The 27,200-nt window shown below is 53.3% G+C and overlaps 1 protein-coding gene across 1 annotated transcript in view; it reads left to right on the forward strand.

Moving 5' to 3' along the window:
• Positions 1-27,200, forward strand: part of NDUFA10 (NADH:ubiquinone oxidoreductase subunit A10) — a 48,193-nt gene extending 20,993 nt beyond the window's left edge. The window contains exons 9-10 of the mRNA XM_025984308.2: positions 6,113-6,221; positions 26,785-27,200. Of these exons, the coding sequence (XP_025840093.1) occupies positions 6,113-6,221; positions 26,785-26,853 (178 nt within the window). The 3' untranslated portion in view covers positions 26,854-27,200. The remainder of the gene's footprint in view (positions 1-6,112; positions 6,222-26,784) is intronic.

The following is a 27,200-nucleotide window of genomic DNA, read 5'->3' on the forward strand; positions in this document are numbered from 1 at the left end:
GGAAGTGTGCTGTGGATAGCAGGGCAGGGCAGTGGTCCTGATGTCCAGGGGAGGGAGCACCCCTTCCCGCCCTCTGCTGCCCCAGTGCCCTCAGGCAGTGGGCAGAGCTGTGCATTTGAAGAGGATCAGCGGGTAGGAGAGGGCAGGAGAGCGGAGAACCATACAAAAGCGAATGAGTGTGATGGTGAGAGACTGAATGTGGCTGAGGCTAGGTGGAGAACACAGAAAAGGTGGTTGAGCTCAGTGCATGAGAGGTGGGAGTCACGCCCACTCACACAGGTCCAGGATCAGGTCTGGTCACCTGTGCTTCCAGCACATTGCACGTGGTCTTGCTCCCCGTTGGGAGTAAAAGCGGGGTGAGCTGGGTGCGGTCGTATGAACACACTGTACAGCCCTCCGTGTGTTGGAGAACTGTTCTCCGGAAAACGCACACCAGCCTGCAAGCTTGACCATCCTTTGGATGTCATAGACCAACTGTGTAGTGCAAACAAAAAGCTAATGGGAATTTTGTGATTTTGACACAAAAGATAAGTGTTTGCTTTACTTTGCATTCTATAAACATGAACTTCAGTTTATATTTTTTTGCTTATTTTTCATTTGTGAATATTGTATTTATATTTATTGACCTTTTTTAAAAACCAGCTTTTTGTTTTATTGGATTTCTCTATTTTTCTGTTTTCAGTCTACCTGATTTCTGCTCTAGTTCTTCTTATTTTACTAACCTGCTTCCTTTAGGCTTCATTCATCTTCCTTCCTTGCTCTCTAGGGTAGAGGCCTTGATGCTCAATTTCAGGTCCTCATGCGTGCACCCAGTGCTGTCGGCCACCCTCCAGTCTAATCCCAGTTGTGATCTGAGTACAAGCAGCGTGTGATTTCTGCTCATTTGCACTGGTGTGGGGGCTTTACGTGGCTGGGAGTGTGTTCCGTGCAGATTCGTGATCCAGTTGAACTTAGGAAAAACGTGCGTCCTGCTGTTGAGTGGAACGAGGAGGTGTCAGTGTCGGGGGCACCAGGCTGCGTGATGGGGGTGTCAGCTCATCCGTGTCTCCCCGGCTTCTCTGCTCACAGGGGTCTGTCCACCGGGGAGGGGGCAGCGAGCTCTCCAGCCACAGCAGCACGTCAGCCCCTCTGCGTGCCGGCTCCTGTTTTTGCCTCCTATAGTTTGATGCTCTGCTCTCAGGTGTTTGCAGCGGTTGTGTCGTCGTGGAGGACTGACCGTTTTCTCGCTGCGGCGTGCCCTGCTTCGTGCCCGGTGATTGTTCTCATTCTGCAGTCCCTGCGTCTGCACGCTTGCCTCTGTTCCAGCTTTGCTTGGTGTAGGCGTCTTCCTCCACCCCTTTCCTTCGACCAGAGTCTTGTTTACCGTGGGTTCCTTGTAGCCAGTGTTGATCCGGGTCTCATGTTTTTATCTGTTCTGACAGCCTCTCTCTTTTAATTGCTACGTTTGGACGGTTCACTTTTAAAAAGAACGTTGATACATGTGGGTTAACGTTTACGGTGTCTGTCACTGTTTTCCGTTTGTTGCGTTTGTGCTTTGTTTTCTTCTGCTCCTTTTTTCTGCCTTCTCTGTTGTAACGGAGCATTCAGTGTGATTCCGTGTTCTCTCCCCTCCTAGCAGACCAGGTGCCTGCCTCGTGTTGTCGTAGCTCTGGGGCCCCCGGGGTACATTTGCAGCTTGTCTCCATCCACTTTCCGATGGCCCTGCTGCCTCACGAGGTGAGCAGAGCAGAGCGTTCCCGCTTCCTCCCTTCCATCCAGGTGCCATCGTCTGCCAATGTGTCGCCGCTCTTCTTCCGGGACAAGTAATTGATTTTCAGGGATATTTTGTTGTTGTAAGGATAGGAGTGATGGCTTTCAAGCTCTTGTTGGAGCTGAAACTGGAAGTCTGTTTTTAAAAACTGGTAAACGCTTTTTGTTTAGATGCCTGTATGTGTAAATGTTTTTGTGAACTTACCTAAACAGAGTATGCATCGTCTCATTCTAAACCTTGCTGAAAACCCTGTGTCCTTTGTTTTAGCTGCTGTGTAGCATCTTCCTCTAGGTCTGAAGCCTCGAGGTGTTAGCCTGAATCAAGTTACAGTGTCAGCACTGGACCCAGAAGCTGTTACAGAAACGTTTTCCTGAGGCCACAGCACTGCTGCCTGGTGGGGGCTTCCCTCACTTTACAGGTGTGGAAGCCATGGCTCAGGAGCGCGGACCTGCCAGGGGTGGGGAGCAGCCAACATGAGCCTCCCTGCGGTCCTGAGCACAAACCATGCCGCCTCCCCTCCTCTCGGTGGCTCAGGCTAGGATCCTGGCGGGTTGTCCTCTCCCCCTTCAGCTGTCATGCTGCCAGGACCCTCCTTTTGCCTGACGGCCCCCTTACCACACACCCTAAGTGACACACTAAGGTCTGTGTGCTTGTCCCTGGTGATTTCACACCTTCTCCTTTTCTTTCATGACTTTTGCTGGCCTTGGGGTTTAATCCTTTCATTCTTTTTTTTTTTTTAACTTTTTTTTTTTTTTTTAATTCGACAGAGCATGTATGTGTGCACACAAGCAGGGGGAGCAGCAGGTAGAGGCAGAGGGAGAAGCAGGCTCCCTGCTGAGCAGGGAGCCCAGTGTGGGGCTCGATCTCAGGACCCGGGGATCATGACCTGAGCAGAGGGCAGATGCCCAACCGACTGAGCCACCCATGTGCCCCTGGTCCCCTCATTCTTGATCTTTATTCCTGCCATCTATTATTTCTTACTCCTTTTCGTCCTGTGTGCACACACCCACCAGGTTAATTTTCATAAAAATGTCACAGTGGCCCTGTTTTCCCTTCACTCTGGATCCTTCCGTGGCCTGCCTTCATTTAGTCGTGAATCCAAATTTCATTTCTGAGTAGTTCAGAATCCTGATCATCTGGTTCTACCTCTTGAATCTGTTACCTCCTCTACCTGCCTGGTAATTATCTAAAAATCCTAGTTCATATCTAAGCCTTTCCCCCCCTGAATACCTTGTCTTAACTTCGCCCCGCTTTATCTGCAATTCTGGTTGGCATCAGCGACGGCTGGACACAGACGTGAGGCAGCATGTGAGGAGGTGGCTGGCTTCATGCCCTGCTGTCCCACTGAGGCCAGGTGCTGGGCCAGGGCCTGGTGACTTATTCCACCAATATCAGGGTCGTGTTCATTTGATTCCAGACTGTGTCCAAAATGGTGTCTTCAGATCATGATTTTGGTAATTACTTAGTTGCTTTTTTGTCTGGAGAAAGATTCAATAATTCCCTTGAAGTTTACAGATGACAGCATCCAATTCACTGTTTTGATTTATTTTGCTATAAATGGCCTATCACTCTTTCTCCCCATCTCTTGCTCCCCTGCCCCCCGGATATTTCATAACAGTGTGGAACGGTAATTGTGTTTATTTTCATGTGAGTGTCATTTCTTAATTTGGGGACTCACATGAAAATTATGACCAATTTTCTAAGATAATTGCTGTAAACATCCCATTTACTAGTTATACTCATTTTGTCTAGAACCTGACCAAATTACTGGTTTAGCGCATTTTTGTTCCATCTCAGTTACGTATGCCGGTGTATAATTAAGTGTGTGTGTGCTTATGCTAGGAGACAGTAACTGTATTTGTCAAGCTGGTAGCATTTTGTGTCCATATGCATACCCCATGACTTACTGGCTGGCGCCCGCCATGCTCACCTCCATTCCTGTGTTGGGGACTGTGGTCCCGAGGCAGGGCTCCACGCGTGCAGGGCTCTGAGCCCCTTCCTCCTGCTTCCCCAGAGCCTGGGCCGCCCTCCTGCTCACCCCGTTTGCTTCATCACAGACACTTCTGCTTCCTGTGACTCGGGGACACAGGGTCCTTGTAGTAGGAAATCCCAGTAGTGCCAAGCCGGTGGGATATGAATCTAGCATCAGAGTGTAGGGTTCAGACAGAGCTTTGCAGTTCAGGACAAGCCAACAGATAGACTGTGGACATGGTTTAGAGCAGGGATAGACATTCTGTTACTTGGGAACCAGTGTGAGCCTTAAAACATAATTTACTAGGTATTTTTTCTGTCTTTTCCTGCCTCATTCTTTTAGAATATGTGGCACACCGCCTTGTGTTGTAAATCAAGCTGCACTACTCTTCATCATCTTCTTTGGGCACTTTGGCTTATGATGTTAAGAGGATATATTATCCTCAGCCAGTTTCTGAATTCTTCTCAATTAGACTAAGTGCTTTGTGAACGGAATGTTTTCTTTCTCCGCTTTTTGCTCCCTGGGTCATAAAGTGCTTCCCATCGTCTCTGTTCCTTACTTATCGTCAATCTAGAGTAAATCTCGTTGATGGGAGGTTATGACTTTTGGGATTTACGGGAGACATGACACCATAGGCTCATCCTGATAGTCACTGCTTAAGTTCATGGTGACAAATTGACGGAACAGTTTAGCCAGGTTTAAATAAGTTATAGACAGTTGCAGATTTTTTTTTAATTTATTTTTAATTTTTTTTTTTTTTGATGTTCGAAAACAGTTGGAAACATATTTGTTGAAAGATGCACTGTTTTGGGGGGAGGTTTCGTGTAGACCGTACTTCAGCCGGATGAGGCATAGATGGCACTGTTGCTCTGCATATTGTGGACCAGCTCCTAGGCCAACAATGCCTTTCAGATTTTCCAGAATTCTGTGGGTTTTTCACACTACTGAGAAAACCGAATCCTCCACCTTGGTATTTGTTAACGTTCAAATACATTAATTTCATTTTAGTGGAAATTGTTTATTGTGAGATCACTTGAAAAATCATCTTTACAAAACAGTAAGAATAATTTGTTAAAAATAAAGAGATGTGTATTTGTGCATTATCTACAGTAGCCTACAAGGATCTAATGTAAACAACTTACTAGGAGGGCTGAGAAAGAGTCCTCCTCTTGGAGTCGATATGTTGTAGCCACTTGGGTGCCCACATAGATACACTTGGGAAGACAGCCCTTTGCATTTCCTTGGGTGATACTTGTTACCAAAGTATTAGTCCATGTGTGAGTGACAGTTCGTACTGGTGACACTCAGGATGTACCTTTTCCTGCCCATTGCTCCTGTTGGGCCTGCCGCAGGTTCTCAGTAGGAGAGGGCCCCAGGAGCCCAGGCCCCGATGGGATGGGACGTTCTGACCACGGCAGTCAGCTCCGGGTGCCAGTGGGCACTAGCTTGGGGTTTACGTGGGTTTGGACTCTTAATCATCAAAGTAGCTGAAAGCCAGATGCTTTTAAAGAACTTCCATTTGGGCCATTGTAAACAGAAACATCTTCTGCCATTATAACTCATTAATGGGAAAGTGGTCATTTAAAATAATTAGTTGCTTTGTTTTGAACCCTAAAGAAAGGAGACTTTAAGTGTTTCTTTCTAAAAGCCCCAAAAATGTTTTTCATCTTCAAGTATAGTGGTCATATTCAGACTAAACTTAATTTGAAATAAGCAGTTGTAACACAGTATAAATATTTTAGAGTTGAGCAAAATAAAGTGGTGAAACAAGGAGCATATCCTATGATTTGTATTTGTCAGTGCCAAACAAGGCAGAGAGTTAGACCTTTACAGGCGCGGGTGCGCCCGGCCGTCCTGTGTGGGCCTGCCCCACCCTATGCTCCTGACTTCCCGGTGGCCCTTCTCCTCCTGGAATCTTTCAGGCAGGACAGCAAGAAGCTGCATGGTAAATCTGGAGGGACCAGAGTCGCTTGCTGCCTTTCCCTGGAGATACATAAATTTTGCATGTTTGTAATGAGGGCGCACTATGTGCATGACACTGTTGTGGATGGCTTTGGGTTTAGTGTTTTATTTGTGCCATTCCTGTGTTTAAAACGCAGCGTGGCTCCTTTTTTATTCTTCCAAACCTCACCCATTCCCAAAAGGTGATCCTCTCTGTCTGCTCAGGCTTTTGGAAAACTCTCCTCAGGTTCTGAAGGTCGCTTCAGAAAAGCAGCTGCACACAGACCTCACGGTCTTTGGGATGAAGGTTTGCTTCTAGAGGACTGCCCTGGGGGTGAATGTTATTTAGTTGGATGTATGATTTTTTTTTTTTCTAATTACCCTTACAGCTTATTTTGTTATATTTATTTTGATGGTTTAATGAGATCTCTATTTGTCTTATTTTGTAGGGTTCAGAATAAGCTGGAGGTGCTGAATTACACAACCATTCCTATCTATCTCCCAGAAGTCACAATCGGAGCGCACCAGAGTGACCGCATCTTCCATAAATTCACACAGGTGGGATTCTGAAGCCAGGTGAAGCTGTCTGCTGTGGGCCCCCGTGAATGGCACCTAGGTCACGGCTCTGAAAAGTAGCTTTTGTGGTTTTTTGCCTGTTTGTTTCAGTGAAGGAGATTCCTTTTCATTGAAGTAATTCTTTCTTCCCCTCACGGTCATGTCTAAAGCTGGTACAGCTTCTCCCTCCGCAGGGTGGCGTGTAGTGGGCTGCCCTGGGGAGGCGTGTCACAGGCAGCCTTCTCCGTCAGCATGTTATCTTGATCACAACATACCATCTGTTCTTTAGCTCTTGTCAGTTGTCTTCAGTGTCAAATTGTACCTCGGGTATTGCCTTACTCCTTACGCTACGTCCATCCATAAAGGATGAAGGCGAGCGTTCCTACAGAGGGTCGGCAGAGCAGGTGGGAGAGTGCAGGGGTGGGGCACGCAGCTGGGCCAGGGTGAGGCAGAGCTCAGGAGGCTCCGACTGTGTTATTGATCGTCTTCTCTGGTTTCCATACCTTTTTAGTGAATTATTGGTTTCCAGGATCATTTGTGGAGGGTCATTTTAGGCAAAATTCCATGAACTGAGGGGATACTCATGAGTTGTGTTGTGGAAGCCGGCAGATGAGGGAGAGACTTCTCCAGGAATCCTGACGTCAGTGGAAGACTAAGGACACGATCCATTTCTGCATCAGCTGTGGTTGGGGGGTTGTTATTGGCAGATGTGTGAAAAGATTATATTTAAATTAGATCGCCAAGCTGAGCAGCCAACATTTAGATAAGTTTAAATCTTAAATATTTTTGCATTGCTATAATTCTGTGATGCTTGCAAATTGCTTGAAGCACTGATTGGATGTCCGAGTATATCCCGTTGCTTGCTCTCTTACTTGAGATACTTGGCATGTTCTTTAATAGAAGTTCTTCTGGTTGTTTTGAAAGTGAGTGTATACGATGTTGGAATTTGGGGAAGTACATAATACCATGAGGCTATCACTCAGCAGTACCCACATTAGCATGTTTGCACACTACTTCTTTGTGACTGATGTGGGCGTGTAAGCGTGGGTGGCAGCGGCGGTAGTGTCTGGGGGCTGGGCTGGCCTCTCCCTGTGCTTGCAGGTGGTTCCTGGTCTGCAGTGGATGCTCACCAAGGTCCTGCTGAGCCTGGTGCACAAGCCCTCATGACTCCCACCTTGGTCCCAGCAGCCACCATGAGACTGTCTTGCCAAAGCCTCATGCTTGTGTGCACAGCCTGTGGTGCCAGGCCCACCCCTGTGGCCCTGAACGGTGGCTCCCACTACCCAGGAACCCGGCCAGGCCCTGGGACATGGGAGTCCTGGCTTCCAGGGAGCCCCCTCCCTTGCCGCAGCCTCGAAGGCAGCCACTTCCGTCTCCCCCATGCTTGTTGGTCCAAAGCACTAGTGCTTTGGGCTTTGAGGTGTGTGCACACGGGATACATAGTAAATTACCTTGTGAGAAATTTTTACCCTTTTAAATTAAAAAAAAGAAAAAAAGTTATCTGATTATGTCAGTGTGTTGACTTACTAATAATAGATCTTTAACACCTCTTATTTTTGATGACCTCACTTTTAGACAAGGAAACCGTAGGCTGCAAGCTCGGATTGTGGAGTCACTGATAGGTGGTAATGATGAGTAACTTTTTCTTATGCTCTCTGTTTGATGAGCGGTGCTGGCTTTCCATTTGTGTGACTGATACAAAGCTTCCTCTCTAAATTACTTAGTTTTTCTAAATGTAAGCAAGGAATTTGGCTTGCAGCTATGACCCCAGTGGGGAGGGGGCCTCAGATGAGTTGAGTGGCCGAGCTCCACTATCGACCACAGGTAGGGCATGTGCAACAGCATAGACAGGCTCAGGAGGGGGCTCGTCTGTGGTGGACAGCCTGCCACAGCACGGAGGGTGTTCTTGAGGTGGGTGGGCCCTCCGGGTGGCCCTGCTCAGAACCGGTCAACTCCCAGGTGACCCCCAGCCCTGGCCATCATAATGACAATTGTGGGACACGTGGGGACTGTTAGAATTCCCTCTGTATGGAAGGTGGATGTTTAAAAGTCCCAGCATGTAAAGAGAAAGAAAAATGCGTGCTAGCAAGTAGACAGCTGGTTTCTCTCTAATCTGTACACTGCCTTTTCTTCCCCTGCCTTGGTGGGTCTCTAGTTCACGGGTGAGTAGGAGGTGCAGGTGGCTGTCCCAGTCTGCTTTCTGCTCTCATGGAGGAAGTTCTCAGTAATTCACCACTAGGGTTATGTTTGCTCTAGGTTGATGTAGATATTCTTTAAGAACTTAAGGAAGTTCCATTTTTTCAGTAGTTGAATTTTGGTCACAAAATTGGGTATTTTTTTATCACTTGTCTGCTCTACATGATTTTTTTTCTCCTTTTTGTTTTTTAAAGATTTTATTTATTTATTCATGAGAGAGACACAGAGACACAGGCAGAAGGAGAAGCAGGCAGGAGAGAGACAGAGACAGAGACACAGGCAGAAGGAGAAGCAGGCTCCATACAGGGAGCCCGACGTGGGACTCGATCCCAGGACTCCAGGATCAGACCCTGGGCTGAAGGCGGCACTAAACCACGGAGCCACCCGGGCTGCCCTCCTTTTTCTATTCATGTGGTCAGTTATACTGTGAGGCCAGCCTTGATTTCATGGAGTCCCACTTTGTGTATCCTCTTTGTATGTAGCTGACCCAGTTCATGTATTAAATTTAGGATTTTTGTACCTATATTCTTGAGAAACTGGATGATGATTTCCCTTTGCTGTGACACACTCCCAGGAGTCATCAACACATGTTGTCCACATCACGCGGACACCCAACACTGAGTTGAGGTGGGACTGTCACTTTTGCTCCCTGAGAATTTGCATAAGATGAGCATTACGTCTCCCTTCAGTGTGTGCAAGGATGGAGCTTCCTTCAGTGTGTGCAAGGATGGAACATTCTACAGTGTAGATTCAGTTTCTTTACTAAATATGGAATATTCAGTATCCTGTATTTCCTTGGGAAAGTTGTATGTATCAAGGAATTTGCGCCTTTTCCTCAGGTATTCCATGACACTTCTGAGGATGACAGGACAGGCAGTGTCGGAACGTCCCTCAGTTTGGTTCTGTTTGCTCTTTGCCCAGGACTGGGCTTCAGCCGGCTGCCTTTTCCAAGGAGCCTCCCGGAGCTCATCACGTGGGGCCCTCACGGGTCAAACTGACTGATCATGGAGGTGATCAGGCGGAGGTGGTGTCATCGTTGTCAGTTACTCTCTTACTCCTTGTAATTAATCTTTTCAGGGAAAGTACTTTGAGACTTTGTCAATGTCCATTTCCTCCTTGGACTGCCAGTGGCTGGAGCATCCACTGATTGTTGTGGCTCCGTTGTTAATATGATGGTCACCAAATTGTCGCCATCCCACTTCTGTCCCTCCCCCAGTATTGCTTACTGTTCAGTGTAAGCCAGTGCTTTCTCTTCTCCCTGCAGATTCGCTTATTTGGACTCTTACGCCCACACACCTGTATTTACTTCTGCCTCTGGGTGCTGGCAACTCTAGGCTCGGTAGTGCAGCAGGGTCCGGGCACCTCCTAACATTGCGAGGGGCCTGGCTCCCATGGCCTTGGGGTACGGGCATGCTGGGTTGATCGGAGTGTGACCGTTGCACACACACTTGTCGGCCGCAGTGAGCACCTGTGTCCTGGCCCCTGCAGGGGCCCCCACCACATGCATCTAGACTTCTGTCTCGACTTTGCTTGGGGGTTCCTGATGTTCTTTGGCTGACATTCGTTGCAGTTTCAGAAAAGACTGGCTAGGACCTCTTCAGTGTGGCCTGCCCCCCTCTCTGTGTGCTCCTCTTACTGGGCCCTCCTCAGCCACGTGGACGGTTGTGCATGTTCTGTGCCCTTGGGCACTTCCCTCTGTTTTTCATCCTGAGGTCTCTGAGCTTCAGCCAGCATGTTCTTCTCATGTGGCTTCCAAGGAGCTCATCGTCCCAGCTCTTTCTCATCTGCTCTCAGACCTGCCTTTCCTTGTTTCCCAGTTTAATTTTAATCATAGTCCTGTTTGATTCTAGAATTTCCATTTTTTCTAATGTCAAGTTATTTGTGGGGATTAGTTTGTAATCGATTTCTTGAGCACACTAATCACAAAGTTATCTGGTGACTGCTCCACCTAGACCACTTGCCCCAGTCCTTTCATGGCTGGTGATTCAGTCCTGTTTTTCCTTCCTTTAAGTGCCAGTTGTTGTAAAGATAGCTGGAAGCTATGATGGCATTCTCTTACCTGAGGAGGACACAGGTGCTATTTCCTGGCTGGTCACCAGAGTCCATTCACAGGCCAGCGTTAGGTGTGCCCCTCCCCTGCAGCTCCTCAGGCCCCCAGCTACCCCTGTAGGAGGGGGAGGACCAGGCAGCTCGTCTTTTCTGCTTTCCTCCCTGGGACCTGGAAGCTCCCTGCCTTGGTGCCTTTGCACAGGTGGGGAGTGTCATTGGCACCAGTCCACTGAGCCCTGGATCTGTTAGCCTTTTGAACCACGGACATGGTGGAGGGACTTGGCGGTTGTTTCCCATTATTACTGTGTCCTGTGTGTTAATGTCTGATCTTTAGTTTGTGAGTATTCAGAGAATCTACTATGTTGGACTTAGGATTTTAATTAAATGTTTATAAATCCTGAAGTTTTTAATTTTATAATTTTTAAGCATTTTTAAAAAGTATTTTTAGAATAATATTAGATTTGCAGGGAAGCTGTGAAGCTGCTGGAGAGTTCCTGTGCGCCCCGCACACCTGTGCGCTGTGTCGTTGCAGGGATGAACCAGCATCCGTACAGTACAGTTTGCTAGAGTCCATACTGTATTTTATTTCCTTAGTTTCCCTGATGCTCTGTTTGTGTTCCAGGACGCCATCCAGGGACCACATGACAACGAGTTTGGGATGTCTCCCAAAGCTCCATTTGGCCATGACTATCACATTTCCTTGTGTTTAATCCTTAGTCAGTTTTAAGGAGGGCAGGTCAGGTACTTTGTAGACTGTCCCCCAGGTAGGGTTTGTCTGACATTTTTCTGAAGTTTAGCCTGGGTTTATGTTTTTGGGGAGGGAGCCCCCATAGGTGAAGTGCCGTTCCCATCACATCACGGACCACACACATGTCAACGCTGGTGTCAGCCATGCAGGTGCGCGTTCCCTTCGCAGAAAGTGAGCGTGCGTATGGTAGGCTTTACACGTGTCCACTGAGTGGGAACTGTGTCAACATTTAGAGGAGCGCTGATGTTTTTAAAGGAAATCCAGTTGCTTGATATTTAAAAAAATGATACAATTAGATAGAACATAAATAATAGTGACCATTTGCTCTCATTCACAGGTGTGCACAGCCATTATTACCAGGTGTCCCTCTGGAGAGCACCTGGAAGGAGGCATGGGGACGAGCGATGCAGCCGTTATGCTGATTTCACATGCAGCAGCTGCAGAGCTGGGGAGAGCTGTAGCTCCCAGAAGGGGGGGTCCCCGGCCAGGCGGCAGAGCTTCCTTCTGGAAATGCTCGAGGGAGCAGCAGGTGCGGCTGGTCTGCCTCTGAGACACCTGACACACTGGTTGGTTTGCTGTGGGGGAGGCAAGTGAGCAAGCAGTGTGGGGACGTTTCACAGAATTGTTTCCTTCAAGAGGAGGAGTTGTTCAGTGTTGGAGCAGAGGGCATGTTGTGGCCACGTATTTCCTGGAACAAGTGGGTTGGTGGGCGCCGTTATGGCAGGGACCCTCAGAAGTTGACTGCCCTGCTTGGCTGTCATTTTGTAGGAAGAAAAATTTTTGTAATGTTGAAAATGTGTTTTAGCCAAACTACCAACAGCATGAGAAGTTTCTATAAACTAACTCACGCAATAAAGGTGATAAAATTACTAAAGTCACACCTCGTAATTTCATGAGGAACTTGAAATGTATTTGCACCGCGCTTACAGAGACACTTAGGACAGAGGAGGTGGTGCTCTGCACGTTGTAGCACATCCATTACGTATTATGCATATTTTATAGTAGACACTGAACTTGCTGGTACTTGTGGTTAGGAATTATTGGATAGCACTTCTGATTCTTGGAAGCAGGAGCAGCGCGCTGACCTTTTGTTTTTAATTAAGTGTTACAAGTCTTCCTTTCTCTTTTAGGATCTTTCTGCTCTTTATGTTTTTGCTGTTTTGGGTCTGGGCTTAAATTTCTTTTCTACTTAGACCAGCGCTTTCTGGGTCTCGTTGATGGGATATTTTTTCTTATATTTTCAGTGGCTTCTCTTTCTTGGGTTCTGTATCTGGTGACGCTGGGTTTGGAGAACCGTCAGACTTTGTCATTTATCATTTCCTCTGATTCTTACCCGTGGCAGCTTCTTCCCTTCTGTGCTTTGGACACATTGGACACCGAGTTCATGCTTTGTGGGCATCTCTCCATGGGCATTTAGTGAGAGCCCCTCCTAAATCCAGGATGCCAGGTTCACTTTGAATTCAGATTAAGCAACCGTGCTGTTTGGGTGTAAGCATGCCTCAAACGTTTCATTTGCCAGGGCATCCGACATTGTTTGCCAGCTCTGGCTGCCCTGCTCCTGGAGGACTGTTTGCTGCTGGCCTGAGACTCACGATGAGCAGGGACTCCGGGCCCCAGAGGTGATGAGATTGGAACCCCACCCCCGTGTGGACAGACTGTGGCCGTGGGTCCCGAGATGGCAGCTGAGGTCCCCTGGCAGGGCAGAGGAGCTCTCTTCCCTTCCTCTGACGGTGCTGTCCTCCTGGGGTGCGCTGCTCTGGAGGGAAGGCCCTGCCCATGCTCCACCTTGCTCAGACCAGCGTCTTTGCCTTCTGTCTCTGGGCAGCTCTTCCCGTGTCCCCAGGGCCGCAGAGCCTTCAGCTCACTGCTCTGGTTATCATCCTGCTCTTCATTTTTAGCCCCTTGTGATTTCTTGCAGAGCTCAGCAATGCATTTAAAAGCATTTCTCGAGGTTTTATATCAAGAGCTCTTTCAGGGCATGGGGGCTGTTGTTTTGCTGGAAATGGAAAGCCTCTCTGTTTATGCTCTGAGAGCCAGTTCTGGTGTTGTTTCGTCCTGTGCCCAAGCTGCAGAGGAGCTGAGTTGGAAGCCCTGTGTCTCTAGGCTCAGTAGTAGGTGTTTGCTCAGTGAACCCCCAGGACAGAGAATTCATGAAATCCCCTGAAGAAAGACTTTGTATCTCCTGTTACCATCAGAGAACCCTGTCCAGGGGACATATTCAGATGTCGTGGGAGCACTAAGATATTTCGAGGAGTCACAGTCTACCCCTAAGCCTTGCTGCTAAGCCTGACACTGCCGCCGCCACTCCCCCAAAACTGTCACCTCCAACATTTTACGTTTACTCAGTTATCATTTGGCAAGTATTTGTTGTTCCAGGCACTGTTCTGGGCATCGGGGCCACATCAGGGACTGAAACAAAGTCTTTCTCTCAAGGAACGTATGTCCTGGTTTAGGGGAAGGAGGGACAGATGATAAATATATAGTAGCTCATCAAAGTGTTACAGGGCAAAAATAAAGTTGTCTCGGGTGGGAGGTGTGCTGCAGAGAGGGATAGAGGGTACCTGCAGAGGGTTGTGGGTGAGGGTACCAGCCTCACCCACAGGCAGGGGTTGGGAGGTGGAGGCAGGCTGGACACAGTCTGGGGAGAGAAGAGCCCACCGTGGTGAAAGGAAGGGGCTGGGGGTGGCAGGCAGAGCTGGAGGTGAGGTTGGAAGGTAGCAGGGCATGACCAGAGGGGCCGTAGGCAATGCTGTGAAGACTGGGTTGTCGTTTTTATGAGACTAAGCCAGTGCTGTGTTTTGAGAGTGACAGCATCTGAATTATGTGTAGGAACAATCGCTCTGCTTGCTATGTTGGATTCGGGTTTGCTGGAAGGGAGCAGAGAAACGGGTGAGAGATGGTGGGGACATGGCTCTGACCTCCGGGCAAGCTGCATTCCCTTACCCAAGAGCCCCTGTCTACAGTGGCAGTGTTGCTCTTTCCCGTTAGTGGAATTTGTTCTTCTGTGTCAGGTTTGCAGCTGAGTAAGCTGTTGTCCAGGGGTTCCAGCGCAGGAGGGTGCTCAAGGGAGGGACGTGGCCTCGGGGTAGGGGTGGGCGCCTTGGCCGGCACTGGGCATGGTGTTTGTCTCACTGCTTTCCTTCTGGACCTGCGGGGGGCATGGTCCCCGGAGTGAGTGTAGACCACACTGAGAGCTGTCCTCTGAAGCGGAGGGGTCGTAGGGTCCTAGCTGGGCTGTTGGGTCGGCGGGGGCGGGGCGGGGGGAGTTGTAAGAGGGAAGCTGCTTACTTGGACATTGGGTTCTGTTGGGCCTCAGGCAACGTAATCACGGATACCTGTTACCTTTATGTTCACTGAATTCCCCGATGAACTTGGATGAACCCAGAAGGCCTGACTCACTAGAGAACTTTCCAGGGGACAGCCTGTCCCCTCTGTCTGCATGCTGGACTGGTGCTGTGGTCTAACCTGCGTGCAGGCCCCGTCCTCCTTGTCAGTGGTACTCGGCAGCACCTGTCCCAGGCTTGTAGAGCATGGTGACCGCTGGGAACACGGGGTGTGTCCCCTCTCCCCGACCCTGGGCTACTGCACCTGCCACCTCCTTGTCAGGCTCAGACTCCTCTGTTTTCAGGACTTAAGTAGATTCTGCAGTTACGGTGACAGGTGCCATTGGCATAGCTGTTGAAGCGACCACTGACCCATTGCAACGGGGTGGGGGGCGGTTGGTGGGGAGCAGAAGTGCCCTGGCCACCAGAGGAGCATCCCCTTTCCCTGCAGTGTGCTGGCCTGGGGCCTGGGGCCGGGCGGGTGGGCCCGTTAGCCTGTGCGTGGGCAGCAGGGGAGGGTGGGGCAGCTGGAGCAGAGCCGCTCCCAGGGCCAGCAGGCCCTGCTGCACCCGCACGGTGCTTGTTTACCTGCTGGGGAAGGTCGAGGGTGGTGCAGGCTGCCGGGCCTGGAGAGATTTGGGTGGAGTCGTAGAAATAGGCTTTCTCTATTTCATCGGCCTATTTTATTTCAAAAGGCTGAGACGTTCTCAGTCTGTTTATGGGCAAAGGGGCAAGAGCCCGTGTGAGGTGAGGGAGAAGGTGCAGGAGGGCCAGAGATTGTGGAGGCACAGAAGGGGGCCCCAGCACACCGGGCGGGTGTGGCCACCCTAGAGGGGTCCACAGCGTTCCCACAGGGCAGGCCGGGCTCCCATGGGAGGAGCCCCTGGAGGGAGAGTGGAGCCCTGCCCAGTAAGACCAGGGTGGATCAGGCCCCTGTGGTGCCAGAGACGCTTCCCACTGGTCGGCCACTGGCCTGGCGTGTGGAGAACCTGCCTGGAGGGAGGTGGGGGGGCGGGGGGTGCAGCAAGCTCAGCTCGGTGCCGGGCACGCACCCAGCATGGGGCTGCGGGCACCAAAGCCTCTTGTTCCCTAGTTGACGTCGCTGGTGCTCCTTCCAGGGCCGGGTTTGGGGGGTAGATGATAGCTGCTTGACTTCCTGCATTTACGTCTGCATAAGACCCGCACTTTAGTGTTTAGCGTCGTGTCTGCACGTGACGTAGAGCCGGTGAGTGTCTGGGGATAGAGTTTCCCCGGAAGACGTCTTGACCACCTGTCAAAGGTGACGTTCTCCAGCTACTGAATGTTTATGTGTCACCTTTGCACAGTGGTCCCTGTGGGTCCTGTCACCTGTGTGGCTTTCTCGCAAGCCCGCCGGTGGGGACGATGGGAAGACTGCCACCCTGAGCCCCAGGGCAGTGCTGGCCCACCCAGACGGCGGCAGTGTGGGCCGTGGAGGTGACCCCCGGTGGACTCTGGACCCCTGCCCCTTAGCCGGCCTGCCAGAATGTGTTCACAGGGTCACCTTAAGGAGAGCGGGTGTGTGGCGGCCTGCAGCCAGGGCCCCCACAGCATTGTCCGGCTGCCTGTCCTGTGTCCCCCACCCCCAGCCTGGGCCTCGCTGCCCCCCTGAGCTGAGGCACCCCTTGGGGTGAAGAGTCCCGCTTCCTCCCATGGCTGGACAGACTCTGTGACGCGGGCCCAAGTCTGCGCAGCGTCCCAGTCACAGGGTCCAGCCGGCTCATTTTGCCTCTTGGGGTTTTCTGATTTTTACTTATGCTCGTGCTGGTAGTCTGAGGTACAGCATTTGTACTTGGGCACAGCAGTCTGAGGCCGTGAAGTGGCCCAGGGCCGCGGGGTTCGACCCTATTTCTCCCGGCTGCTCTGCCAGCCTGCAGGCGGTGCCCCATTCAGGCTCTGCACCGAGGATGGAGTTGGTGTGGTGGCGCCGCTTCCCGCCCCGCAGAGCAACGAAGAGGCCTTGCCGCTGGTCGCTGGGAGCTCTCTGGTGCCAGTGTTCCTCTGGTGCCCATTCCCTGCATGCTCCATGTCCTGTGCGAAGGACGCAGGGACAGGCCCAGTGTCGTGCCCTGGAGACTCACTGGCTGCTGGGAACCACACACACACACACACACACACACACACACACACACACACACACACGGGCAGAGGACATGACGTAGTTCCCAGGCTCATCGGTGTCAGGTTTCAAGAATCTCAAGAGGTTTGCGGGATGAAGGTTTGCCAGGTGCAAGAGGGGCCGGGGGTCTTGGGTGTTAGTGAAGGCTAGAGGCAGAGCGGCAGGCTTGGGGTACCAGCTCAGGTATTGAGGAAGGAAGGAAGAGGAGAAGACGTAGAAAGGATGGACGTTCATCAGTCCTGTATGATGATCTGTGCGCCTTATTCGGGATTGCCCGTTGACTGCCAGAAACCCTCTCGGGCGAATTTTAGAGATAGGGAGACCGTGAGGCTTGGGGGCAGCTCAGGGTAGCACCCTACCAAGGGAAGATGTGGAGAACTGAAGCTGGGGCGATGGTTTGGAAGACACTGTCATGGCCAGTGAGTGGTTTCTGTTGGCTAGTGGCAGGTACACAGCCCGGGCTAGGTTCTTGGAGGGCCTTGCGGCCCTCGTGCTGGTTGGTAGTAAGAAGGAGAGGGTCTCTGGAGGAATGGCTAGGATGGAAGTGGGGTGCATGGGACAAGGGCACCTGGGGCAGGGGCGAGAGTAGAGAGGCAGGGCTGATGGGGAAGCAGGGCCCCAGGATGGCTAATTCCCAGGGTCTGGGCCCAGGGCCCCATGCTGCTGCCACAGGGCGTCTGGGCTGTTACTCTTCCCAAGGGTGAATGCGCCTCCAGGCGCTAAAAGGCTGGCTGAGGTGGAGGATATGGGGGCTCCACCCCGTTGCAGCTCCTTCTGCACAGCAGCCAGCCAGGAGCTGCTGGGGTGACCCCGTGCACAGCTGGGCCCGGGGTCCTTGCGTGACACATGGGGGTGAGCGTTTCCTTGTTAGCTGTGTTGGTGACCTCAGGACAGAGAGGATCTAAGAGTCTTTATGAATAGGACTTTATTTTTTTTTAAAGATTTTATTTATTCATGAGAATATACAGAGAGGAGAGAGAGGCAGAGAGAGAAGCAGGCTCCATGCAGGAACCCGATATGGGGCTTGATCCTGGGTCTCCAGGATCATGCCCTGGGCCAAAGGTGCGGCTAAACCACTGAGGCACCCGGGCTGCCCTGAATAGGATTTTAAATTCTAGTTTTGTTTTCTTGATCCTGTGACCTGGCTGTTTGTTCAGCTCTGCTGCTGGTCTGGCTGGAGTCCGGGGGGCACTCAGGCGCCCGTGGTACTCCAGGGGACTGCCTGAGCAATCTTTAGGTTCTTCTGAAGTGTCATTTGCAGAGGGACACGGCATCTGGAGTCTGGGAATACGTATCCATACGTTTCCCATTCACTCGGCCCCCATTCTGCTGTTGGAACGGACCCGTGCACGCACACGTGAGTGCTGATGTGTGCATAGCAGCTTGCTCATGTTTTAAAGTCATTTTTCAAATACTGTATTGGGTCACTTTTTATTTCTGTGCAGTCCTTCCTTGGGGCAGACAAGCTGTGAATTGGTTTCCGCTTTACCGATTCAGTGTCTTTTCAATTTAGGGAGGCCAGATGCTATTAAGATACGGTGCTCCCTCCACGAATCTGATTGTGTCCGAGACAGTTGCCAGGACGACAGAGTCTTCTGCTTTCTCTCCTGCTATTTTTATTTCTTTACTATCTCAAGTTGTTTTTGTCTCAGCCCCAAGTTAGCATTGTCTAGAATAGCGACGCTTCATAGCTGGAGTGTGTTGACACCGTGTGCTCTTGCCTCTGTGTTCACTTGGATAAGGACAGACTCTCGGTACATGGGGAGCCTCAGGGTCAGTTGACCTCAACATGCTGACGTTTAGCTTCCTGGAGTCTTCTCGACGTTCAGACCTTAGTTAGAACTTAATCTGGTACCTGGTTGTTTGTGTTAAATTATAGATTTTCCATTTAGAAGTTCATTTAAGCGCAAGAGCGCGTGGAGTCTTCAGTTGTCCTTTGCTCACAGGGCTGGAAGACGCGCTAAGATGTGCGCTGCTGCTGCACCTCCGAGCTCCATGCAGGGCGCGTGGCTGAGGCTCATGCTCATCACCGGTCCGTGTGCCCCGTTGTTTAGATTTCTACGTGTGGAAGATAACGTGTCCCCTGGGGAGACTTGGCACCAGGTCCTCTGGGTTGAGTGTCCTTGCAGGGTATCCCATGGTGTCTGTGGCTCTGCTGAGGTCCAGTCACAGGGTAACATCCTTGCACTCAACCTGACAAACCCCAGGTGCCCGGACTTTGCAGTGTATTCGGCCAGTACTTCTGTTTCAGAATTTCTGCAAAGAATACTGGTTTCAGGTATTCAAACAAGGGTTTGAGTTAGGAGCTTTTCCACTCACAGCTGATGTGAGTCATTTAAAGTGTATGATCCTGTGATGCTTATGGCAGTGGGTTTGGCAGCTAAGTAGGGATGTATTTGTAGCAGGTTGTGGTGTTTGTGCTAAAAATAGAAGACACTCTTAAAAAGATGGCTTTTGAAAGTTGTCTTTGATAAAATAAGATTTTGGGGGGGAGTTCATTTTAGAGTTTTTCGATTTGATTTATGCTTAGCGGTAATGGAAAATTGGGGAAATTGTATATCAAAGAAGTGACATCACTAAATTTCTTCAGTGCTCTTTAAAATCAAAGAAACGTCCTTAGAGCTCATTAGCCTCTATGTGTAATAATGGATAACAGAGTGAAAATTGGAATCCTCCTCACTCCAGACTTACTTAGCCATTTGAGCTCCTCAGAGCATCTGGAAAGAACAGAATCCGTCGTACCTGTTAGAACCCACATCCTGCCCCCAGTGGGGTAAAGCAGATCCAAGACAGATTCATTTAATCTTTCTTTAAAAATTCACTTTTTGACAGTCACACAACAAAGGACTTGATACATGTATACAGTTCTCCAGGAGAACTCAGCTAAGGAACTGTGAGCGCCCATGAGCGCCCCCGACACGACTGCCAGGAGCCAGAAATTCCCCAGGCCAGTGGGCAGGAAGGGCCGGGCCCCGGCACATGCCCAGGTCCCTCTCGGCCAGAAACTGGAGCAGCAGAGCTCTATGCATACGGACTGGCGGGTGACGGGAACATGAGGGGAATGAACAGAATTCGGTAAAACTCAATGAAGGCAGCGTGTGGGTGAGAGAGACAAGCTATGGCATCATCTTCAACAGCGCACACGAGGAGTTGCTGTTTAATTCAACTAATGCGTACACGGTGTCACAGAAGATGTTCCTGGACTTGAGACGTGAGGGTCCAGCCTGCCGCCTGCAGCCAGGTGGCTCGGCAGGTCACTTGACATCTCTCCCAGGAGAGATGGTGCCCGCCTGCCCCTTGTGGCGTCACAGCGCATGAGGCAGTGCCGGCAGCAGGACTCGCATCGACAACTAGGCAGGTGACTGCACTGGGCGTCACTCAGAGATGAGGACCAGGAGGAGAGACGAGGGACGCGGTTGCCCCGTCAGCGCCTGGGCTGCATGGGGGAGCCGGCCACAGGAACCTCCCCAGAAGAGCAGGGGGCCAAGACCAGTCACCGGCCCTCTCAGGAACCTGGAGGCCGTGTCGTGGGGCCTGTGCCTCGTGTCCCGGGGCTCCCCGCCTGCTCTTCCCCAAGGGAGGTTGCTCACAAAGCAGCGGTTTTGGCCGCACGTTGTGGGAGGCCGGCGCTGGCCGGTGTGCAGGGCTGCGAGAGCCGCGGCCGTCGGGGTAAGAACGAGGGGGCCGGGTGTGAGCGGGTGACGCGGTGCCCCTGCCACCACCCTCTGGCCCTGGGAGGGGCCCTTCCCAGGTAGAGGCGAGGTCTCCTCCAGCGAGAACCTGCTCTCTTACACTTCAGCCCTGAAGCAAGTGAGGTTCAGAGTTACTTTGCTCTTTTCCTGGCTTCTTTTGGCTTAGTTGATTATCGTCCTCTGCCGTTTCATTTCCGCTGCTGCACCTCTTGTTGCACCGTTCACGGCTGCCCTGGGCTGATAGGGTGCGCGTCTGCCCCTCGCCAGCGGCTGCTCTCACAGGGCCAGCCACATCCGGCCAGCCCACGACGACGGGTGGCTTCCGTCCGGGCCCCTGGCCTCGGCAAGGCTGTCCTCGTGCAGCTTACTTCACACGTGTGATAAACCTCACGTAGCCTTATGCGGTCAGTTACGTCTATAAGGAGCGAAGATGTTTCCAAGGCCCTTGACCCTGGCGCGTAGCTGTCCTGTCTGCGCGCTGTCTGTGCAGGCCCTGGCCTCCTTGTGGCGGCTCTCGGGCGGCCGGAGTTGCCTCCTGCAGTGGCCGTTCCCACCGCATGGGTCTGCCAGCCATGACCCAGTAGCTCTTGCTCAAGAAAGATACTCGTGCTTCCATTTCATTTTCATATTTAACGTCACCCAGCTAGATTCCTGTGTCGGCCGCTCGTTTCCTCCGACACCCTGAGATCCCCCCAGACCTCTGGCCGCTCGGCTTCGTGGACAAGTCTGAGGTCCCACCCTGTGCCGTCCTTGGGCCCGAGGGCCATGTTTTCTGGCTGCTTCTGAGACTCTCCATGTCCTTATCACTGCTTCCCAGCCACCTGGCGACCTTGTGCTTCTGGGTGGCTTTCTTTGGGTTCATCCTGCTTGGGGCTCACGGAGCGCCTCGGATGTGAGCCGTCCATCGTTTCCCTGTCATTTGTAACACGTTTAGTCATGATCCCCCCGAGACGTCTTTTTTAACCCCTTCTGAGGACTCTCGACAGAGACCCACAGGTCACAGAGACTCTGTCCGTTTGTTGTCCTTTTTCTCCGATGCCTCACCGTGCATAGTTTCTGTTGTCCCGTCTCCAAGTTCACAGCTGTGTCCTTGTGTCTATGTGATATGCTTTAATTCCATTGGGTTAGTTTGGGTCCTCCGAGAAACAGAAGTCAAGATAGGATCAGATGTTGAGACTTGGGGAAACACCTGGGAAGGGGAAAGGGGAAAGACATGTGGTGCGGGGGGCAGAGGGGTCTTTAGTTCCTGGTGCCCTGTGCCGTCTGCGACAGGAGAGGAGGAGCGCACAGTGTGGCGTAGCAGTGGTGCAGGGTGGCCCAGGGCCAGTGGAACCTGTCGGTGGAGCCCCACGGCCCCCGTAGCAGGCGGGCTGAGATGCTCTGCTGCTCCCAGCCTGGCTGAGTGACCGCCTCCGGGGGGGTCGTGGCACAGCAGGACCCGGGTGGTGGATCACAGGGGCAGCTGCTGGCACCGTGAGCACCTCGGAGCGGCACATTCTTGTGGCAGCCACACCCATCCAGTGGATTTTTATTTCAGAAATCTGTTTTTTTAATCCTAGGAGTTTGTTTCTTTTTATGTTTTCCAGTTTTCTCATTGACTTTCATTTTTCACTTAATTCCCTGAGCATATGGAATATTTTTATAATAGGTTTATAACGGTCTTGTTTCCTAATCCGTCCTCTTCGTTACCTCTGAGTCAGCTTGATGTGTTCTTCCCTGGACACGGGTCACCTTTTCCCCCTCACACGGCTAGAGGCCTTCCAGTGACTGCTGTCCATGGTGAGTTCTCTGGTTTTGAGTACTGGATCGTGTTCCCTCCCTTTGAAGAGCGGTAGGTTGCTTACTCTGCCTGGCGTAGATCAGCTTCCGCTCTGCGGGTTTGAGTTGGATGTCTTAGCTTTTTGGTGAGTCTTAGGTAGCTGGACTTGGAGGGAAGGGCTAACCCGGTACCCCAGTGTGCGGTGAGCCCGGCTGCTGGGACCTCGGTCACGCTGCCCGTCTCTGGGAGTGTCACCCCACACGTGCAGGGACACACACACCCCCCAATCAGGGCTCCTTTTCTGCCAACCCCATCCCCCACCCCCAGCTCTGCCCACGGGTGCTAGCCACCCTGACCTGTTCGTCCAGTGTCCGGATGCGGACGGCTGAGGGGCAAGTCCGTGGTGGGTTGGTCTGGTGGCCCTCATGTGGCCCGTCCCGAGCTGCAGCGCTGGCCAGGGTATGGGGGTCCAGGTGGGCTGCGGTCACTGCAGCTGCTCCTACAGGGCGTGCTCTGCACAGTCTTGTCGCCCTCGCTCCCCGTCCTGCCCCCTAAGCCGTTCCTCCTCTCTGCTGACCCGCAGGTCCTGTCTGTACCTGAAGCCTCTGTTCCTGTAGGTCAGACCGGGTTTCTCCAGCCTCAGGCACCTCCACTTTCTGAGGAAAGTATTTCATGAGGTCAGAAAAAGTGGGATTGATTCACGCCTCAAACACTGCTGGGGCATAGTGTGCTTCACATGTAGATGGAGTTCGGAGTTTTTTCCCAGGAGATTCAGTGAATATATGTGACTTCTTCTCAGCTGGGTTGTGTCCAAGCTGCTGGCATCCGAAGCCGTGTGGAGAGCAGAGCGTCCCCGCTGTGTGCGTGAGGGAAGCGGCTGGGAGAAGCCTCCGTGTGTGACCCCCGACCTCATTGGCCACCTCATGGCACAAATAACTGACTTGGCTCGGAGCATTGAGTGGCAGGGACCTTTTTCTACAATCCTGGAGTTTAAAATAGAGTCTCACAGTCAAACTCCGTGGCATCACTTTGCATTCAGAAGGTGCCCGTTTCAGCCGCCTCTGAAGCCTCACCTGGAGCTCCGTGGCCCCGTTGCCGAACATGGGACCTGGCACGTGTGGCTCTTAGTGTGTTGGTTGAATAGGTGAACTGTTCACCAGGTAGTAAAGTCAGGTTCAGTGTCCTGTCCTTCCTCTTAGGGCAGTGGGCAGCATGGTCTTGTGGGGGTTTTTTTGATGTCGTTGTTTTTAGGAAGAGTCAGAGAATAAATAATTGAAGCTTTGTGCCCCCTCTGCCACAACTGCTCAGGTGGTTCCCCTGCTGGGCGGAGAGCATGCACGCCACATGACCAAGCTCCAGCGAACCTTGTTTTTACGGAAAATGGTCGTCAGGCCGGATTTGGTCTGCAGGCCGGGTTTTGCCGACCCGGCACCAGGCAGTAAAAGGCCAACAGCCTGGTGTAAATTCCCAGGGGAGCTGGAAGCTCTGACTCCCACAGTGTGAGCAGCAGCGTGATCATCTGGACCAGAGTCTTCTGCATGGGAACTGAAACCCATCCTGATTGCTGTGTCAGCATCTGCTCATTGTTTACTTTTTCCTTGAGTAAGCAGTTCCCCTTCTAGAAGTTCGTCGGAAGCACATAAATCTGGAGGGGCGCACCGGAGGGTTATTTCTCATCAGGAAAGCTCGACAGAGTAGGGCCTGGCCGCTCAGGGGGTGCCGGGGCCGGAGGAGCTGGAGGCCCAGCAGGCGGGAGTGGACTCAGAGCCAGAGGACGCGGGTTCGGATTCTAGTTCCGTGGACATTCTGGCCGTTGACCTGGACAAGCTATGTAGCCTTTCTTTTAGGGGGAAAGAAAAAGAAGCGCGTGTGGTAGAAAGTAGTACGAAGGGGGGGCATTCAGCACGAACCGCCCTTCCTTGGCTCCTGGGCCCCGGAGAGGCAGCCCTGCGGGAAGTTTCTCCTGCGCGCACCGTTCCAGGGGTAGTTTGGTCGTTCGCAGCTTTGCTTCAACGAGCAGATGCACGTAGGAAGTAACGTGGAGGAAGCAGCTAATTTTTGTTCCCTCAGCGTGAAGTGTTCTGAACGGAAACCCTCCCTGGGGCCTCTGTTGGCCGACTCGCGCTGGGCAGGGACCTGGGAATCTGGAATCGAAGTCCAGGGGTGCCGCCCCGAGAGGCCCACGGAGCCTGCTGGTGAGGCCGTGCGTAGCTTCCGGCTGGGCTCAGCGCCTCTCATGGCGTGCGAGCTTTACTTTGCTCCGTGGCTTCAAATTCGCCGTGCAAGGATGCAGGCGGGCCCACACGGCCGCACACCAGCCCTTCCTCAGCGGCGGACTCCGGCGGACGGTGGCAGGGAGCGCATGCTCCTTGCTGGGGACACGGGTGACGTTGGAGAGCCTTCCGGAGCTCTTCCCCTGACAGGTGCACGCTCTGGCCCCTGGACCCGGTGCTGCGGGTGCTCCTAGAGCTGAACAGGGGTCCCTCTCTGGTGGGCCCGCTCTTCGACCCTGTGTAGCCTCTGCTGCCGAGGCTGCCGTGCCTACACGGCAGTTGGGGGGGGCGAGCCCGGGGCGCCCTGGCCTGCGCTCCCTCCTCATCCTTGCTGTCGGCGGGTCGCCTGCTGTCTCCGCAGCCGGGGCCTCCATCCGGGTGCCCTGCCTCACTGTTCAGACGTGCCCCGCGTGTCCTGTAGGCAGAGCATTCGGGTGTGTCCCCTGGGGCTGCCGCAACGAGCGCCCTCACGCGAGCTGTGGAAGCAGCAGGCCTGTGTTGTCTCAGCTCTGAGGTCGGGGGTGTGAGCTCAGCGCGTGTTCCTTCCTGCCCGCCTCCGTGGTCTGGCCGCCTCCTCTCGTCGACCTCGTGGGCCCCTTATGCCAACCCTGGGCCCACGTGGACAGTCCAGGGCAATCTGCAAAGCTCCTTGTGCCGTGTGAGCTCCCGCAGGTCCAGGACCTGGGGGTCGGGGTGTTGTTCCACCTGACACGGTCCCCCTCCTTGACGCAGGCACTCCATGGACGCCCGTGCTCGTCCTCGTAGTACCAGCTTCCCTGAGCTGCTCCCTCTGCCCTTTCCTTGGTTTCCCTGGGCCTCCGCTTGGAGCCGGGGCGACTGCCCCAGGCTGCCTCAGTCCCACTCGCCAGGCCGTCTGCGTCCATGGGTCAGGGTCCCCACGGCATCTCCTTGCTCTTCCCTGGGCACCCACAGCGGTTGGGGCGGCACACACCTGTGGATCCCAGCACAGCTCCGTGTCTGGAGCCTCGGACCACCTTTGGAGCTGCCGCTCGCCTTCCCCACGCAGTGTCCACGCCAGGCCGCCGCCTGCCCTCCCTGCTCCCCTCCTTCACTCGGGACTTCCTGAGCTCCTAACGCACAAGGGAGCCCAACACGGCTGTTAGTTCCTGCGGCCCCCACGGGGCGCGCTGCCTGCCGCTGGCCTGGCCCAGCAGCCACTGGTGCCCTGGTGCTCGTCAGGGCCAGAGAGCGGAAGAACTGGCCTCGTCCTGCCACTACCCATGGCCCGTGTGCAGTCGGGGCGCCTGCCTCTCCCCAGAGTGTCCCCCGCTCTGTGCGGTGCTGCCCTGGGCTGTGTGTGTGTGGGGCCCGCTCCCTTCCCTGCTCCCCCCAAGACTGACCTCCTAGGGAGCTGGGTCTTGTCTCGTGTTTTCCCTTTGGGTTCCGAGCGCCCTGGCACTGGGTGTCCCAGCCTGAGTAGCAGAGCCAGCCTGCCCTTGCCTCCTCTGCCCACGTCCAGCTCCCTGCTTGGACACGCCCAGGCTCCAGAATCCCCCTGCAGACCTGCGTGACCCGCACGGGGCCGCCAGGCAGGTAGTGGCGAGAGAGTGCGGGTCCGGGGCCTCGGGGCCTCGGGGCCTGCCAGTCGGCAGAGCTCTGTGCGGCCTGGCGGCGGCCTTCACAGCCTCCATCAGGACTCCCCTTGCTGTGGCCACACGTAAAGGAAGGACTGATTTATTTTTAAATCCTTTAGTACCTAAGGGCAAAACGTGGAAGGTTTTTGAACGTAGTGTGTACAAATCTGTCCACATTGATTTGAAAACATGAAAACATAAATTCAGTGTCTTGCTCCCAGTTAGTAACTTGGCAAAGCCTCCATGCTCGAGTGTTTGCCCGGCCCCACGCTGCCCTTCCCTCCAGCGTGAGTGAGTCGTGTGCAGCGCCGTTGCGGGCCGCCCTGCGCTGCGGCCAGTGCTGCCTTCTGTGGCCACCCAGAGCCCACGGTCCCTGGTGTTGCCGCAGACGCCTCTGCCCGTGGGAGTGGGCTTTGGCTGCAGGCCGTGGGAGGGCCGGCAGGAGACCTCTGTCCTCCCAGCCCCACTGCTGCCCCGACACAGCCCGCCGGGGGCCAGTCCACCTCCGTGACCTGCCTGCGTAGACCGGGAGGGTGGAGGGTCCGTGGTAAACCCACCGGAGTCCCCCCGAGTGTGCTGTTGCAGCCAGGACCCTGGAGAGCAGTGCCCTCTGCGGGTGTGAGTGGGTGCTTCAGCACGACTGCGTTTTCACACCGAGGCCCCCCAGGCGCCTGCACATGTGGGTGCCTGCGGAGCCCCGTCCCCGCAGGGTGCTCAGGGTGATAGAGGCCACCGGGGCGGGTGGGGCTTGTGTGCCTCGTCAACCGTTGTGACCATGGCTTTCCCTCCCACAGCTGCCAGGCCGCAAGTACTGCCCCGGGTACAACGCAGACGTGGGTGACAAGTGGATCTGGCTAAAGTGACGGACTTCAACCCCCGGCCCCCCACGGGCTGCATCGCGGCGACGACGAAGAGGCTGCCACCTGCCGCGTCCTGTGGACTCCACGTAGCTTTAACACGCGGGGGGAAGGTAACGGACGGGGGCGCGGCCTGGCCAGAGCAGGCTGCCTGTAGAGTAGCTGAGCCCGGGGAGGGCCTCGGGGTTACGAGGCTCCTGAGGCTCCACAGCTTGTAGCTTTGTTCAGGAAAACCCTGCTGTGAAAGGCCAGATGACTAGGGGAAGCTCCTTTCATTACAGCTGTGCTCTGTGTCCTGCACATCTTGTACTTGGTGGCCTCTGACTTCAAGAAATAAAACTGCTTCCACGGTG

This window comes from Vulpes vulpes, chromosome 9 (genome assembly GCF_048418805.1).
Source record: "Vulpes vulpes isolate BD-2025 chromosome 9, VulVul3, whole genome shotgun sequence".
NCBI lineage: Eukaryota > Metazoa > Chordata > Mammalia > Carnivora > Canidae > Vulpes > Vulpes vulpes.